Genomic DNA, 17,647 nt, shown 5'->3' with positions numbered 1-17,647 from the left:
CCTATTAATTTTTTTCTTTTTCTGTTCAGTGGAACAGCATTAACTTGGAGTAGTGAAGAGTTACCTAGCTTGAACAGGTAGGGCACTTTCCTCAGAGATGAAAGCCGTAGGTTTAAATCCCATTGGGTAGGAAATGAACCCGTTTCTCCTATATCCTGGATCATTACTCTAACTACTATTAAACTATATAAAGTAAGTCTTTTTCCTTTTATTGTCTTTTGGAAGTATGAACCTTTTCTATTCTTTAAAGGGAACAGTAAGAGTATCACTTAGAGTTCTACCTGCAAGTTCTGACTAGGCATGGTGCTTCTGTTCAGTCTTGAGTGCAGTATTGGGCATTGCAGGGTGGGGAAGGAAAATGAAGATGAGGTGTAAATAAGCTTCTGTTCAACACTTACAGTTTTTCTTCTGAGTTTCTATAGTGTTTTCTGCAAAGGGAATATTTCAGTTCCTTGATATTCTCTTATATTCTTTACAAAATTTTGTAGATTTGGGAGCGAGATGTCAAGATTTTCAGGGTCATTCTCATAGTCTTTTAGTTGTTGAAAATAATTGAGATGTGCATAATAAATGTAATAAATCAGATGAAGAAAGGGGAGAGTAATCACCTCTAAACCAACTTGTAGATGTGCGGTTCTCTTAGATTTTCAAAATTTGAACTGGAAATAGTTGGGTGCTCAACTTGCATAATTTTCAAAACTGCTTTATTAACTTAATTCAGACATGAATTTAATGGAGCTATGTTAACTTTCTTCTGCTCCAGATCTGCCCTAATGTTTAAGTAATACATTGTTCAAAATCAGATGTGAATGATAAGTGCAAACTTTATACTGCCCCCCACTCTTAAAAAGGTTTTTAATGGTATCTTCAATTATATGTCTGAAGAGCAAAAGTTACTCATAAAAAGACTTGCAAGACTAACAGGATGAGATAGGATGCTATATTTTCCCTATTTTTCCTTCAGTCACATTTTGCTAAATCTGGTCTTAGCTAAATATGTTAAAGCAAATCTATGTTCGAGTATTTTACTGATGTGACAATGTTGATTAGAAATGTGGTTGTTACTTTTGTATCAAATCATACTGGGAAACATTCTAGTAATGTATGAATACATTATACTAGTGTATATATACACTAGTATACTATATGCTACAGCATATTCCTCTTGCCCTACTTTATATGCTATTATAGTACCTTTGTATTGATGTAACTGGTTGTATTTTTAGTGATGTCAGCAATGGAAACTTAATGGTCCCCAGTGAATTCTCAAGGACTCTTTCTCTGTGTCTCTATGTCCCTTGTAGACAGCCTAGATTCCCACCTGAGTTCAAGCTCTGTGAAATTTTCCTTACTGTTGAGAACTTTTCTATAAAATACCTCGGTCATCCTCTCTGTGATCGGTAATGCAATACTGCTAATAGGATGTAGATGAGAAGGGTGCAGGAGACTGGACCAAGTATAAGGTGTCGAGGTCTGTCCTGTTGGAGCGTTGACCCTGGAGTGCACTACCCCACGCAAAGTTCAGCTCGGGTTTTTCTCTGCCAGCAGCAGCTGGATCACCTCAAATCTGATGCATTTCTGTGGTGTGTTTTGTCATGTAAGTAATTTGTATGGTTGGCGAATTCACTCTGAGCCACTTCTGGTAACTATTTAATCTACGCTAGGGAGGAGTATGAATCCTCTTATAATGAGATAATGTGGTAGGACTAGTTCTTGAAGTTAAAGCCTTACTAATAGGAAGAAAAGCCCCTGTATTCCTCCTTGTACTTTTCAGTGACTAAAAATTCTGGTAATCGGTTTGGAATGAATAGTATCACTTCATGTGCTTGGTAACTGTTTCTATTAAAAGCAGTATACGCTTCCATGTGCTATATGTTAAACCCAGATACATATAGAGACAATGGTAAGTACAACCAGTACCATATCTGCTGCTTACAATCTGTATAATACCTTAAGAGTGCATGGTATTTTATAGAGGAAAGTATTTTATTCTTTACTCCATAGAGCTTACCATTCTTATTAGACTTAATACAACAAATACAATGCACAGAAGGCTGTAATACCGATAAACAGTGTTGAAACTCATACTGCATTTGCTGTTTGTCACTTTCTTCTTGGAACTGTAAATTTGGGTACCTTGAAACGTTCAAAAGAAGTTTGAAGATGATGGGCTGGGATGAATTCTATTTGATTCTTTACCAAAACACACCAAAAATCAGTTGGTTAACTATCTGTATTTTGTATTAGCCAATCTGTACAGAGAAGCTCAGATCAGGAGTTTAAAGCTGAGCAAAAGTATTATTCTTGCACAATGCTCTGTTCAGTGTTCAGTAGTCATTGGGAAGGCTAGGAGGGAGATAAGAGGGAAGGCTATTTGTAACGTGCTTCCCTCCCCCTTTTTTTCTTGTTCTCTATTGAAAAGACCTGCCAGTTTGACAAATACCATCAGCAAGAAAGGAATTATTATATCTCCAGCCCTCAAGGGTTTCTTATCTCAAAACCAGCCTTTATTATGGTTTTATGGTTTTCCTTTGGCATTAAATCCCACTTTTTCTTAAATAAATTTCTCAGTACAGGAAACACTATATATTTGTATATATGTTTGTAAAAATAAAAAAAATAATGTGCAACATTTTCCAAGATCAGATGAAAATTTAGTGTGTTTTTTTTTTAAATTGTTTCCTTTACCATCAAAGGCATATGAGCTCAAACATGCTCTTTCTGTTTATGTGCAATGGTTTACAGCAGCAAGAACTTGATTTTACAGTATAGCAGCAAGATTTTGCTGGTCGATTGTAGCATTAAAATGTTTGATTTTTATAGCTTTTAAAATGGAAATATTTTATTGAAATAGAAATTGAATTAATTATTGTTGATCACTTACTTCCAATGAAGAGTATTGCTCTCAGTCTGAATCTCTTACATATAATTCAAACATCATGAAGGCATCAAATGCCAGTGTTATGCTGTGATATGGGGAATATACAACTTTTATATTTAATACTACTCCTACCTTTATCTGAAGCTTGTGATCATAAGTAATTAATTGGTGCCCTAGTACTGTGATCTCTTCTGTTGAAACTTTCAAGAACAGCATCTGTCTGGCATGTATGTACTTTCACCATTCTATTTAAGTGGAAAAAATAAATAAAGAACAATTGTGAGAGAGAAAGTGTATTAATAATATAATAATTTTATGATAATATAGTGTTAACAATGATAGTGACAGAAGGTAGAAGTTGAGAAAGAGGCAAAATTTTGGAGATGCGTTGGGTCTATAAGACAGTGAGTTAAACTTCCTTTTTCTTCAAACTACTAAATTCATTCCGAGTCCACCATCTGATGTTGAAATTATTGCTGTTTGGACCATCTGTGTTACTCTGGTAATAATGTGCTTTTAGTTTCTGTTTCCAATTTATAAAAAGATGTAATTGATTTATCTACCACAGCCAGAGTCTCTGACTCTCTTTATGGGCTCAGGCTGTGACTCTGTGGAAGCCTAAGTCAATCTAGCGGCGTATTACTGCAGTTTTGCCCGTAGCCATGCCATCCTGCCCCCTCTCACGTGTCGAGTCCACCCTTGCATGACCTTGCACCGAGATGGTTCAACATGCTAACAGGACACTAACTGGACAAAGTGTTGTTGTGAATAATTTTCTGCATTAAAAGTGCCAGAACAGCAGCACCAGCAGAGATGAACTGTTATGACAGTGGGAATGAGAACAGGACCAGTGCAGCCAGCAGTTAGAATGACTTAGGCTCTGTATGACACCAGCCTTGAGGACAATTTGTCCCTCTTGGATTTCCTAATATCCATTTTTGTTGTTTTAAGCTGGGGAGGGAGGGAGGGAGGAGGGGTGTTTGGGTTTCTTTTTCATTTTTTATTTTTTAACCTTAAGCAGTCTTCCTTGAAATATGTGGTCTGATCGTGATATTTCTTTATTTTCTTAATCATATCTATAACTTGCATAAATTATTCCAAATTTTAAAATTAAGTTTCTATACCTTACTTAGATGTGGCTGTCACTGGAATCTTACAGGTAAATGAACTCGGCAATATTAGGTAAAAATCAACGTGTGTAATAATTGCATTAAGACCCTGGAAACAGTTAGGTTTCAGATGTGCTCCCCACAGTCTTGCTGTATGCCAGTGACCTTTTCTGACTGTTGGTCTCTATAGGACACTTCTGCTTCTTTGTGGTGCTAACTGACCATGCAGCTTCTACAGGCATGTACTCCATCCACTTCTGTGTATTACGGAGAGTATGATGAGCAAATAGGTCTTTTTTTTTTGTGTGTGTCTTAGTGCCCAAATTGATAGCTTTGCCACTGGTTTAAAAGAAGAATTGTCATCTTGTTATTCTGGTTTCAAACCACATTAAGGCAAAATGCAAGTAAGTTTTCACTGAGAATATCTGAAAGGCCAATATAATTATCAAAGACATATATATATATGTGTGTGTTTGTGTGTGTATATATATATATAAAAAAAATATAAGTAAAGCCACACTTTTATTTGGATTGGAGAGGTCTCTCTCCCTTTAAGTCCTTTTCAACTTTGGATTTAATCCTTATCTTTTTGTGTATAGCAGACTTTTTTTTTTAAATGAGAAAATTGTAACCCTCTGTCTGATATGAAAGTTTTCCTGAAAGTTTACCCTACCTGTCTATAAAATCTGTTATGATGACAAATTATAGAAATGCTTTGCCTGCTTTATAGAAAAGTACTTTCTTTGCTCCATTTTAAAGGGATTTCTTTGAAGTTTCAATCTCCTGGTGCTCCCTACTTCTATTACTGTGGGATTTGAATATTTGAAGTCAGTAAAGTTCAAGTAGGAAGTAATGAAGAAAGGACTAGTTGTTCTAAAGAACTAAAATCCCAGTCAGGACAGAAAAATGAAACCACACCAAAACCACATTTGTAAATGCTCCTATAGCAGTACTAAAAGAAACATGTTTGGATAGTTAATTTGACGTGAAGATACTGATAGAACCTTCATCTCAAATACTAGGTGAAAGGAAAGTAATGAAATACATATGAATTGAAATCCTTTGGCTAATTTGGGAGTGTGTAATGTTAGGGCAATATTACTCATCACTTGATGACGATGGCAGTGGTTGTCGTTGTGGGTATTGAAATGGGCTATGAAGTTGGGGAACTGTATAATAAAGAGACGCTTCTGTGAGTGTCCTCTGGCCTTGATAAATGCCATGAAAGGTAAGTGTTGCTGACAGGTTCTTGGAGCACCTACTCAACAAAGGCATCTAAAAGGAGTACCTGTTGGTTTATTCTTGAGCAATGCAAATATAGCTTCTCAGAACTGGTGACTGCAGTGTGCTCAAATCCTGCCATTTCTAAAGTGTAGAAGAGTCTTTCTTTATGCATATTAATCCTTTCTCCAGAAAATCCATCAGTGATGCATTTAAAAGGGGGATCTACCTAAAAATCTAAAGCCTACTTAAAAAGAAATGAAAAGAGGGACCAAAATGGCATTAATGGAGTGTGTTTAAAGACTGATAGTGAGTATATCACTGATCTGTGATATATGTTGATAAATGGATATCACTGCAAATAAAGACTCTAGAAGGACCCTATGGAGTCTGAATAAATAACGTATTTAAACAGCAGAATAAAGCAGATTATTAGGAGTAGGAAAAAACAGCTTAGCTTTTACCTAGTGACAACAGAAAAAAAAAAAGTCTGTCAAGTCCTGCTGATTTTGCAGAACAATTTTAAAAAACCCTAGAAGCTAATATTAAGAATGGTCTTAAATACATCAGTCAAATTTTGTTTCATAGTTCATGAGACCAATAGGTGATGAAAGCATGTTAAGAACATTTCAAGGTCATGAGGTATAGATGGTCTGTTTTTACAGTGGGGACAGCAGGGGTTACCTGCAGTGATCCCTCTGGGAAAGGAGGGTAAATAGCCAATAATTAGTTGATGCTTAAAATACACAGACAGTCTGATAAAATCCATTTTGCAATATTTTGCTGAAAGCTTTTTGAATTATTTCATATATGTTTTCATATGCTTTTGTTTTGTCTTTCAGCTTGTGATGAATGGAAGATTTTACCAAAACCTAATCTACATCGAGACGTCAACAGATTTGGTCACACTGCTGTTGTCAGTAATGGGTAAATGAAGTGTCTTTTAAGTTTTCCTGGCCATTTTTTCTGAATGAAAAACATGTGGCAGAAATTATACCTATGTAAAGTATGGTTCAATAGCATACAACAGATGTAATTCGTTAACATGAAAAGTAGTGCTCATCAGGGGCTTTACTTGTCTTAAGTAATCAGTACAGTTAATCATCAAACTGTCATGCTGTGGAATCTGTTCAGTGGAATTTTGTATGAACCTTCTAGTGTACTGAGGTGTTTCCTCAGTATTGTGAACTACACCGAATTTGAAATTCAGTACCAACTATAATCCTCACTTAGATGTGATGGGAGAAATCCTTTTCTCTTTGCAGCATGCTATAATTCCTTCCTGTTCTAGAATGATAAAATCAAAACCATGTAACTAAAATTTGCTTGGAAAAAGGAGGATTTTGATGATACTGATACAGTTATCATCATTAACCACTTGCAGGAAAAAAGCCTGCCAGCATCTAGACTATATTGAGTCTGTTGCTTATCCTCTAGAAAACGTAGCATACTTTCATGTCATTTGATGAGTAGAGGAGCTCAGTAAAGCTTCATCATCTAGAAACAGGAGATGGAGTGGATCTGGAGTTTTCTGGATTTGGTTGCTGAACTCTGCTTCCTCCACTGCAGCCCCCAAAGATAAAACTGTGGGACAAATGTCTCCTTTTTTTTGTGGAAAAGTTGTAGGAAACTGTAGTCTGGTTTAAAGAAATTTCTACTCTTTGCTTGTTTTACTATTGCTCATTCCCAAATGGCCCAATATCTGACAGTTGTAGTACTATAGATCATTTTACTACTCATCATTTCTCTTCTACATTATTCATCATGCTAATAAACTCAGTATCTAAGTATATGAGGGAAACTTACAGATCCTATACATATGGATATTGTATAGGTCAGAAATAGTGGAGGTGGTAAGTAATACTACAAATAAGAGTTTGATTTTAACAAAAATAGCAGTAAATTGTAACTTTGTACAGAGAGCACTCAAAATCAATCAATGAACAGATAACTTCATTAAGAGAAAATTGTTTGGAATTAATGAATTCAACAACTGGTAGTTTTTCATTCAGATTTGTGTTGTTTTAAGACATACAAGCTATGTCTGATACTTCGAGAACTGTCCCTTTCAATGAATTAGATTCAAAGTGAAAATGCCCGCCCCCCCCTTTTTTTTTAACCCCCTGAACTTAATGGTATTTTTAAGTAGGGTTTTATGTACAGAAAAGTGTAATACGAGATACTCTCCAAAGATTTCTGCTATTGGTAACTGTATGATTAATTCTGTTGTAAGAGTATATGATACAACAGATCGTACAGGTTCTTTATTATTATCTTTTACCTGAGGCTGTTTTTAATTTTAAATGAGAAGGGTAAGATCTCAAGTCTAGCCTTCTGGTTCTGATGTCAGCAGCTACTGCACCGGAAATATTACCAAAAATATCCATCTGCCAATTATTACTGGCTGTCTTCGAAATCTTCTTGAAGAAAAATGTTCTCATTTCCTGTAGCCCATTATTTCACACTCTGTTCTCATTATCTAACTCCAAAAATGAGTGGTTGCCTCCATAGCTGCTCTTTCTTCTTTCCAGACATATGGTATATGTCACTCACTAATGCATATAGCACAGTGCACTTAGAGCAATTTTTTTATTAGTCTAAACTTCCATGGAGAAATACATTGAAAAACTTATCAATCTTTATAATGGAACCACTGACAGAGTCTTTATTAGAGAGAGGTGAAGAATGTTTTTTATAATATTATGTGGGGTTTTTTAATTGTATATCAAGACAGATAAGAAATCAAGAAAACATATCTATAGCTACAATAACAGTTATATTTACTTGCTTTTTCCTAATAGGTCCATGTATATATTTGGGGGTTTTTCGAGTGTTCTTTTGAATGACATCCTTGTGTACAAGCCTCCAAACTGTGAAGCATTCAGAGATGAAGAGCTGTGTAAAAACGCTCGTCCAGGGATAAGGTGTCTGTGGAACAAGAAACATTGTGAATCCTGGGAATCTGGACATGCTAATAATATCCTTAGAGCAAAATGTCCTAAGAAAACAGGTAAGTGAATTCTAGTCTTACAGTGTCAGATTTGCAATGCGATGTAGGAGCTAGGGGGGGACCCCCAAAACCCAACCAAGTGGAACTAATGATTGGATAGTTAAGACTGATCCTCTCAGAATACCCAATGCAATAGATTTGTGGATTAATTTTTAAAATCATTCAATTCTGGATTTTTTTTTTTTATTTTATTTTTAAATACAGGGAAGTAGGTGCAAAAGAACACAAGTTTAAGGTGCTAAGGGATACAAAACATAGGAAGATTCAAAGATAAGAATTTAATTCATTGGGGAGCTAAAGCATAAAATGACTTTAGATTGGATTTGGCTCAGTGTGTTTGAAGCATTTATAAAAGGGTGAGCTTTTGTAACTGAATTAATTTTCCTCTTTCCTGTTTCTCCACCTTCTCCTGTTTTGGGATACCACACACTCACTCACTCACACTCACATAAGCCTTCATATTTTTCTGATTCAAAGAAAGCATAACAGCAGTCAGACCACAGGTGGGCACTGCAAGTAGTATCTGACATTACAGGCATATGGCACTCTCGTGTCTGTACATACCAGTAAGAGAGAGGGAAAGCGTCACTGCTTCAAGTAGATTACTTATCAAACAGGAGCATTTGTATAGAAGAATATAGTACAGTCACAGCCAGAAACAAACTTGAGGTAAACAAGCCCTTTGCTGCAGTATGTCAAAATGGGTTCAAGTTTGTCATGTGAATTTCTGTGCGGCATTGTGATAGCTATATTGTTTGAAACAGCAATTTAGTATTATGAATAACTGTTTCACCCTATTCTGAAGCATTTTGGCTTGTCACAGATAAATTGCTTGTGAAAGTATTGTTCTTATACTTCACATGAACAGAATAAGCTTCCCTGCTACAAACACCTGCTATTTTTTCTGTGCATCTTTCCTTGTAGCACAGTATAAAATTGCTAACCAAACTTTGGCTGTGTGCTACATGTACAAACTACCATATGATTAAACTGCCATTCCGTTTTTACGTTTATTAAAAAATTATTAGCTCTGTTATTAATCAATGCTTCAAGACAGTTTATTTTTCTGTTAGCTTTTATTTGTTATCGGATTGGATATAGAGTTCCAAACTTGGAAAAAAGGTGCATTATGGAACAAAAAGGTTACCTAGGTAAAGCTTTCTGAAGAACTGCTTTTGCACGGTTTCATAACACTTAGAGATCTAGAATCTAGAAAGTTTCAGCTCTTTGTATAAAGAGAAATCTCTAGACACTAAATTCAAAAGTAATACAGGTGAAAGCTGATCTTATAAAAAGTTGATCATATCAACAGGTGTTTAAAAAACCAAACAAAACAAAGCACAGACAGGGTGAAGGAAAAAAGTTAGAGCAGTTTCTAAAGTACAGCTGCTGCAGTGGGAATGAACTACAACTAAACTTGGAAGAGATGAGGTGTGTAGAATTCCAGTCCTGAAGAAGTTGTGTGGACAGCACTGCTTCACTGCTGTCAAATCCTTCCAGTTTGGGGTGGCAATATTCTGCCAAAAGTCAATTTTTCATATATTCTTTTACACCACTTGTCTCAATTGTTACCCGGTTGAGAGTATCATCTGAGGAACCGCTGACAGTCAATATTAAAGGACAAGCAGAAATTTTAGTGGATTTTCAATTCTTGAATAGCAAGGCTTCCCTGGCAAGAGAATCTTTTAAACTTGCATGGTGCTGAGATGAAAGAAGCCAAACCGCATAGGAGTTAAACACGGTAATCAGTGTAGGAGATGGTAGGAATTCTCCTATTTTGGGTCATGGTGATTTTTCAAATTTTTGCCTCGTTTAAACAGAAGTAATAATTTGTGTCCCAAACTGTTTTAAGTGACGTAAATTTTAGTCCAAGTCCTGAAGGCTTGTATTAAGGATTTAACATGAACTCTGCCTCAAATATTTTTTGTAGAGAAAGGGCAGAACTATAACTTCACAATCATTATTGGGTTTATAAATTAATTTATAAAGGCTTAGAATGTTTGTGTGTTGCTAATATCAATCTTAGATTTTTGTTTTTATTTACTACTTTTATCATTGCCTTCTTGCATAGCAAGGAACCTGCATCTGAAGAAAATCTGTGTTAGAGTGAAGAATGAGTAGTTTAAGAAACTTTCTGATACTGTTATTTTATGTACTGTGCTAAGAGAGCTGGTATGCTGCAAATCAGTAAATATTCCTTTAGTTGGTATGAGACTTATGAACCTTCAAATACAGTTGTTACTAAAGGAATTTTTAAAGGAGCAAATCTTATTAAATGAATAGAATTAATTTTCTACAGTAACTTAAACCTTTATGAATGGCTGGAGTTGAAATGAAGGATGTAACAGAAAATGCTCTAAGCAAGTGTTTGAAATGTGGTGTTATTCTCCTGTTCGATGTTTCTTTTTGACTTTCATTTGTATTACAGCTGCCGCAGATGACAGATGTTACCGATACGCGGACTGTGCGAGCTGTACTGCCAATACAAACGGGTGCCAGTGGTGTGATGACAAGAAGTGCATTTCAGCAAACAGTAACTGTAGCATGGTGAGTCTTTGCAAATCTATGACCATGTTATTAACACTGTTTCTTTTCTGGCTAAGGCCGAGGCTTGTTGCAGCAAATGAAAGGGTAGAGTAGGCTAATAGTGGCTTGTTTTGAACACAGACATAAATATGTTTGCCTGGCTTTTGCAGTAAAAATATTGCAAAGGGCAGAGTTGGACTGCAGCAAAGATATATATTCCAGGGGAAAACAATTAATGTATTCTTTAGGATTGTGTTAGCCCACTGTATATCTCTCAGGACAAATACTGTTGTCTCCTAATTAATGACATTTGGAATGTCCCAGAGTCATTATCAATTTGGATTTTGTGCATATGCAGTGTACAGTATGCAGGCAGAAACTGTGGAAACCCATGAAGGGTGGCTGCTTGATTCCCCCCCCTTCAAACAGGACCAGGTCAGTCTTGTTAGTCTTGGTATTCTGATAATTGCTTATCATAGAGATGTTTTTCTTTAAGTCATGCAGTTACTTGTCATTTAATTAAAGGAATATGAGCCTCTGTCACCATGAAATTAACTGGTTTATGATTCAGTAAGATTGTTCTGATCTTTGTAAATACAAGCAATAAGAACATACAGATTCATACAAGTTTATATTTTTCTATTTTTTATATTGCTTAGTGCCATGTTTTATACTTTGTTGTTGTCCGCCAGCTGCTGCATCTCTTGCTTGTTCATTTGATTTTTGACAAGCTTATAATAGTATTTTAGCTTTATAAAATTTACCTCCTTATATTTTTTTCAGCTAGCTCCAGACACCTGGCTGTACTTGAGTTCAAAATCCTTTCTTTACACACTTCCATTAGTAAAAGTAGCCTGCTCTCTGGTTTGAACCTGATGCAAATCAATCTTATTCTCTAGACAGACAAATTAAGGTGTGAGTTGGATTGACTCTGACTCAAATCTTGCCCATTCAGAGTGAGCACAGCCAGCTCTAATCACTGGCATTCGTAGCGAGTCACTACTAATAAAAGCAACACAGACACAAATTCATCAGCAGTCATGTTATAAGTCTGTCAGAGGGATTTCATATTCCAGGCACTAATAGTTAGTTTCCTTTGTGATCTTCAAGGGCTCTTCTTTTCCTAGCACATTGTACTATATTAGGTGCCAATTTTCTAACTGTGGTTTTCAACTCCTAAGCAAGGAGCAGTTGCTAAGGAGCAGACCACCTTCATCCCTAACAAATGTGGAGCACTGGGTATTTTAGCACAAACTTCTCAGTTCAGTGTCCTTCTTTGACAACCTTTCATAATCAAGATTGTCAGCTTAATTAGCAACTGATGCTCCAGTCTTCTCTATATCATTTCCTGTCTTTTATTGAGGGATTGAAGCGGTTAGCAAAGGCTATTAGTGGAGTTACTAAAGAATGGGGTAGTGAAAATTAATCGAAATAATTTCTGAGAAGAGTTACTATCATAAGTTGAAGGTGGCTATTGCAAAATTAGTGTATTGGCTGGGAGATGATGGAGGCAGAATTTTGCAGCTATCAACATAAACCCACCAAAATAGCATCAACAGAATGGCACCATGTGGAGAAACGAAATGGATCGGGCTGATTTTCCATTTTCATAGACTGCTACTTCTGGACCAGGCCCACAAAATGAAAATGTTGTGACAGTACTGTGATGGTAATATGGGATAGCAAGCTGCAGACTCAGAAGCATCACAAGGAGAAAGCCCCATTTTTGCAGCTGTACAAAGGCCTTGATTTATGACTTAGATCATAGAACATCCAGATGAGACAGTAATGTTTTAGAATCTGTTGCTTTCGCTTCATGGAGACTGGCCAGCATAATAAAGATATGTTGGCAATTAGTTTGGCATTGGCCTCATGGTCATGGATATTTGCAAAGCAGTGACTGTTCTGCTGATTGGAAGGGCTGTAAAATATGGAAATTTCCCTGAAATAACTCTGTTTGGACAGATGGACTTCATAAGTAGTACTAATGCACTGATGATACACATATACCTGCCTATGCTCACCATCTGATGTGGGTCAGCACATTAACAGGGCACTATATTCCACTCCTGTGCAGACTCGTGGATCATCAAGGTATATATCGTGCTCATATCTGATGTAATTGCAACAGGGGCTTGCAATGCCAGGTCGTTCTGGAGCTCTGGCTCAGCACTACCAAGCTGGTTTTTCTCCCATAAAAACTCACATAAGCGGGATACTTCTGCAGACTATGGTTTTAGTTGACCCCATCATATCTGATGCAAATGTTGAAGGGTGAGTACTTATCCTGTCTTGCCCAACTGGGAAACAGTTTACTTAAAATATGTGGAGTTGTTCAAGACAGCACTGACATTTGGCTAGTGAGTGGATTGAACAGCATGCTAGCAGTAGTGCTTTTTTGTCTGTTTTCTACCATTAACTGCATCTATTAGTGATTTTGTCTGTTATAATAAGGATTTTGAAGGTTGCCTTGAGAAATTACACCATTGAAATTCCCTGGATTGCTTACAGTGGTTTTACATGATACACTGAATTTATTCCATAATAAAATATAGTGCTCATATATAAAATTAAAAAAAAAAGTTAGCTAATTTTTATGTTTCAGATTCATGGATGCTAAAAATGGGAAGATCACCTATTCTACCTTTTTTCAAAAATATGCAAATACAGATACTGGTTTGCCACAGGGGCAAAAGGAACTATAATACTGTCATTAATACTGTCTTATGCCAAGTACAGACTTCATGCAACATGACATACTAATATCTGTATAACTTCCTCTTTCAAGCTATTTCATAGAATATTGTATAAGATTTTGTCACAAAGAAGACACGATGTCATTGATGGACCTATTCTTTTTCTCCCATTCATTGGATGCCTGCATCAAAGATGGAAACTTAAACAGGAATATTTTGATTGACTTGCAAATCCTAATAGTGTTGCATACATCTCCCTATAAGCGCTACATATCACTCTTCTTCTAAAATTGGGAGAAACCGCTTTGTCATGCTCATATCTGCCCTTTTTCCTTAGCTTCTCTGTCTTACATCTTCCTTCTTCTTTGCTTTTTCAAAAAAAATTCTGTCTTTCTTGTGGTATATATCTGATTTTTGTGGAGTAGATTGTGTTGACTTTTACTAACAGTTCACTGCCCTTAAGTCTATTACATTGATCTTGCACTTTGACACTTTCATTTGTACTATATAATATCCTACGCATCTTCCTGGTCCTCACTGATTCTGATGGATTTTTCCTATTTCTTGATAGAGGAAAACCACCAGATCTGGATCTCTTTAATATGCTTATGAAACTGTATTCACTTTGTACATCTGCATATAAAAAGCTTTTTCTTGCATCCTGTGAGAATGATACTCCCTTGCTGATTGTGTTGTTCAGAAAATTGACTACATTTATATTTTTAATGGAAATGTTCTCAGGAAAATCTCTTAATTTTACAATTTTACCTTCCAATTTAAAAAAAAAAAAATTGGGGGGAGATATGAATTTCGTTTTAAATTGCTGCACCTTTACAACGTGTCACTTTTCTTGAGGTAGTAGCATGGAAGAGTAAGCAAAGAATTGGTCTGCCTCTCAGTTGGAGCCATCCCATGAAAGCAAAATCTTTTTCTACCTTCTGATAAATAAAGTGGTAAATGACTGAAGAGGGCTGACCAGTTGCAACAAAAGGCAAGTTTCCTTTACTGAGGAAGACCAGAGAGCGCCTGAATTTTTGAGTAAAAAAATTCACTTTATCAATTTTTTTTTTCCTCTTTAGAAATGGAGCAAAATATTGGTTGATAAAGTGGTAGAGTGCCTTAATATATTAAGAGAGTAAACATTTTTAAGGATATCAATATATCAAGTTCACATTATGGCCATAAAGCTGTTTTATATTTGCAGGCACACGTAGGCACATTCAAAAAGTGTGATTGCATTGAAGCTCTGAAAGTACTGGAATGCCTCCGGCTTGCCAGCCTTCTTTAAGAAATGTGCTTGAGAAAGAGGAGGGTGAGCTGAGTTTGGACATGTGCTGTGCCACTTATATTTGTGACTGGCTCAAGTGCTGATAGACTTATAGGCTGAAAAATGTAAAAATATTTATGTGCACATGTAGGTTGTTACTAGACAATATGCTGGCTTCTTTTTGATATTTATATGTGAAAGAATTTTGAAGGCTTTCCCTTCTCTGTCTTTTCTTACCTTTTTCTTTTTTTTTTTTTTTTTTCCCTCCAACCCACTTTGTCTCCTCCATCACCCTGTTCTTTGGGAAACAATGGAAAAATGCTAGCGCTAGTTATCAAAACAAATTGGCTTTGATTCTTTATATCATTAGAGTAACTCTTCCCATTTCCTGGCTCCACACCAAACTCCACTTCAGATCCGAAGAGCAGTCCTGAAAGGCACGCTTCAGGAATTAACAAGAAATGGCTTCCCTCTCCCCTTCTGTTATCTTACTCCTCTACAGTAAAAGCTGAAGTAATCACTGCAGATAGGGTAGCTGCAATATGCTCCACTGGTTGTCTACAATGTTGGCCTATAATCCTTCAGTTTATAGAAATGTTAACTGCCCACACTAGAAGTTTGCAAATATAGTAACTTACTCCCATATTATTTAAGGAAGGCTTTTTGAAGGCTTGAAATGCAGCAGTAATATAATACCAAACTTTACTTGAAAATTGAGAATGCTTAATCAGTGGGGATCAAGAACACCACGCAATAGCACATGCATGTAGTCCTTTTTTGGTCAGGGTATGGTCTCTGATGTATCTTTTCAAGTGGAGTGCATGTGATTTTCTTGTCTGGAGAGACTGTGATGGCACAGCTGAAGTATTCCTGCATCCAGTCTGTATTATATTTGAAAGCCTCATTGCTTTCAAAAGCTACAAGGCGGATGTGTTCCTTCTGTAACTGTGACCAACCACACCCCTATCGCCAGTAGCAGGCTCTGAATTTCTTGTGTGTCAGTCTCCACGCATGTAATACAATAAAGCCCCAGTTGATGTAAGTAACATAAATACAGCCCAAATTGGTATGTGATTTAAAAGTATTTTATATCTGTGTGGCAACATAAACTAAATGTTGTAGAACCCATGAAGGGTATGATAAAGAGCATCTTGTTGAGGGATATAGGATACTAGAGGATGCTTCAAAGAGAACCATTGTCCTACATTGTTAAATATTTTTCCACAGTGTCTTAAACACAATAATCATCGTCTTTTGGTAATACTTGCACTGCTTCCAGAAAGTTAACATGCTCTTTCATGATGGGAGTCCTTGGATGCTGCACTAATACTAATAACAATAAATAATAATAATAATAATAATTAATAATAAGAAATAATAATAGCAATCTGCCTACATTTGAGAAATTCAAAGAATAGTCAAGGGGAAGTGTATAAAGTAGTAGAAGGAATTACGAATAGAATCAAATTTATTTTGGAGGAAAAAAAGAAAATTTAGGACTAAGGAGTACCCAATAGTAAGATTTGGGAGTAGCTTCAGAGAAATAATAGCAAATCTATTAGATTAATATTTACAGTTAGACTAGGCAAACTAGACAAGATTATACTGTTAACCTGAAAAATCCAGGAAGAGGAGGAGAGGTACATTATATAATAGCAACTTCTGAAATTCTAAGATAAACTACTGTAATATTTTCATTCTACAGTGGATATTCAGAAAATCACTGCTGTTCATAAGTCTGTCTATATACCACCATATCAAGATGAGTACTGAAAAAATCTAAGTAAATCAGACATAAGTGGGAAGCTTTATACATAACATGATTTACTCACACTTTGGTGTGTAAACATTATAAATATCCTACAGCAATACAGAACTTCAGTAACAGATGAGCTGTCATATTTCTGAATTTCATTGGGTTTGGTAGCTTAAGTTATAACCTTAATATTGTGTTAATATGAATTACCTATTGGATTCAAATCTACATTGAACTAATGAGATTTTCAGGCAAGCAATGTTTAAATTGGATTTAAGGGAAATAAGTGCTGGGAATAAGGGAATACAACAGAGAACATTATTACAGAATAGTCACCAGTACTTTGAATTTTATTTTAAACATTAAATAACCAGCACACAACAAGCTTCATGAGTAGAAAGTAATAGAACAAATACCCTGGTTTAGTTGGAAAATTGTAATCTGTATGTAATGTCACTAAAGTATATAATTTTCAAAAACAAGCTGAATGCTTAAGGGCTTTGACTATGTCATCATGAAGTGTTAAAAGTGAGTATTAGTTGAGGTGTTGTAAATGAGCAGATGGTGGTTACTTGTGCTCTAAAATTCACTTTAAAGCATCTCTCAGGCGGTTTTGTGATTATGCTTCATGACTGAGTGAAACTGAATGTGGGTTTGTACCAAAGGTTTTTTGTGCTTTACTGTTCTACGCATTTATTGGCCTAGATAGACATTCTATTACTTTATGGCATTGCCTTTGCCTCTGTTGCATACTGTGGTGTTGATGCCTTCTCCTAGAACTGCTTGTCTGCTTCTTTTTGCTTCACAGTAGCCTTTCTTATAGACCAGAAAAAATAGTGAGTACCTTTTATAATAAGCTCCCTGATGGGCATCTGATCCAATAAAGGCAACAAACAAATCCCTAAACAGCAGTGTTCTTCAGCAGGAATGAAGCTGGTCCTGTGTGAGATTGAAAATTCATTTTAACAATTGCATTATTTCAGGACTTTAAAAAAAAAAAATAAAAAAAATAAAAGGAGGCTGGTTGTCTTCCCTCCTGACTGCAGTAGGCTGATGCCCTATCATCATCGTCATTCCAATACCAACAACTCTAGCTTATTGTCATATTGCCCATTTAGATGTGCTTTATCCTACTCCAGGAGACTATTGGAAAAGAAAGCAATCAAAATTGTCATGTAAAC

General features: G+C 36.0%; 1 protein-coding gene across 1 annotated transcript in view; it reads left to right on the top strand.

Annotated features, from left to right (window-relative positions):
* Positions 1-17,647, top strand: part of ATRNL1 (attractin-like 1) — a 536,085-nt gene that overhangs the window by 99,312 nt on the left and 419,126 nt on the right. The window contains exons 11-13 of the mRNA XM_010564713.1: positions 6,054-6,138; positions 8,013-8,221; positions 10,650-10,768. Of these exons, the coding sequence (XP_010563015.1) occupies positions 6,054-6,138; positions 8,013-8,221; positions 10,650-10,768 (413 nt within the window). The remainder of the gene's footprint in view (positions 1-6,053; positions 6,139-8,012; positions 8,222-10,649; positions 10,769-17,647) is intronic.

The sequence above is a fragment of the Haliaeetus leucocephalus genome, unplaced genomic scaffold (genome assembly GCF_000737465.1).
Source record: "Haliaeetus leucocephalus isolate CR32 unplaced genomic scaffold, Haliaeetus_leucocephalus-4.0 Scaffold184, whole genome shotgun sequence".
NCBI lineage: Eukaryota > Metazoa > Chordata > Aves > Accipitriformes > Accipitridae > Haliaeetus > Haliaeetus leucocephalus.
This window is presented reverse-complemented; position numbering and strand designations above follow the sequence as displayed.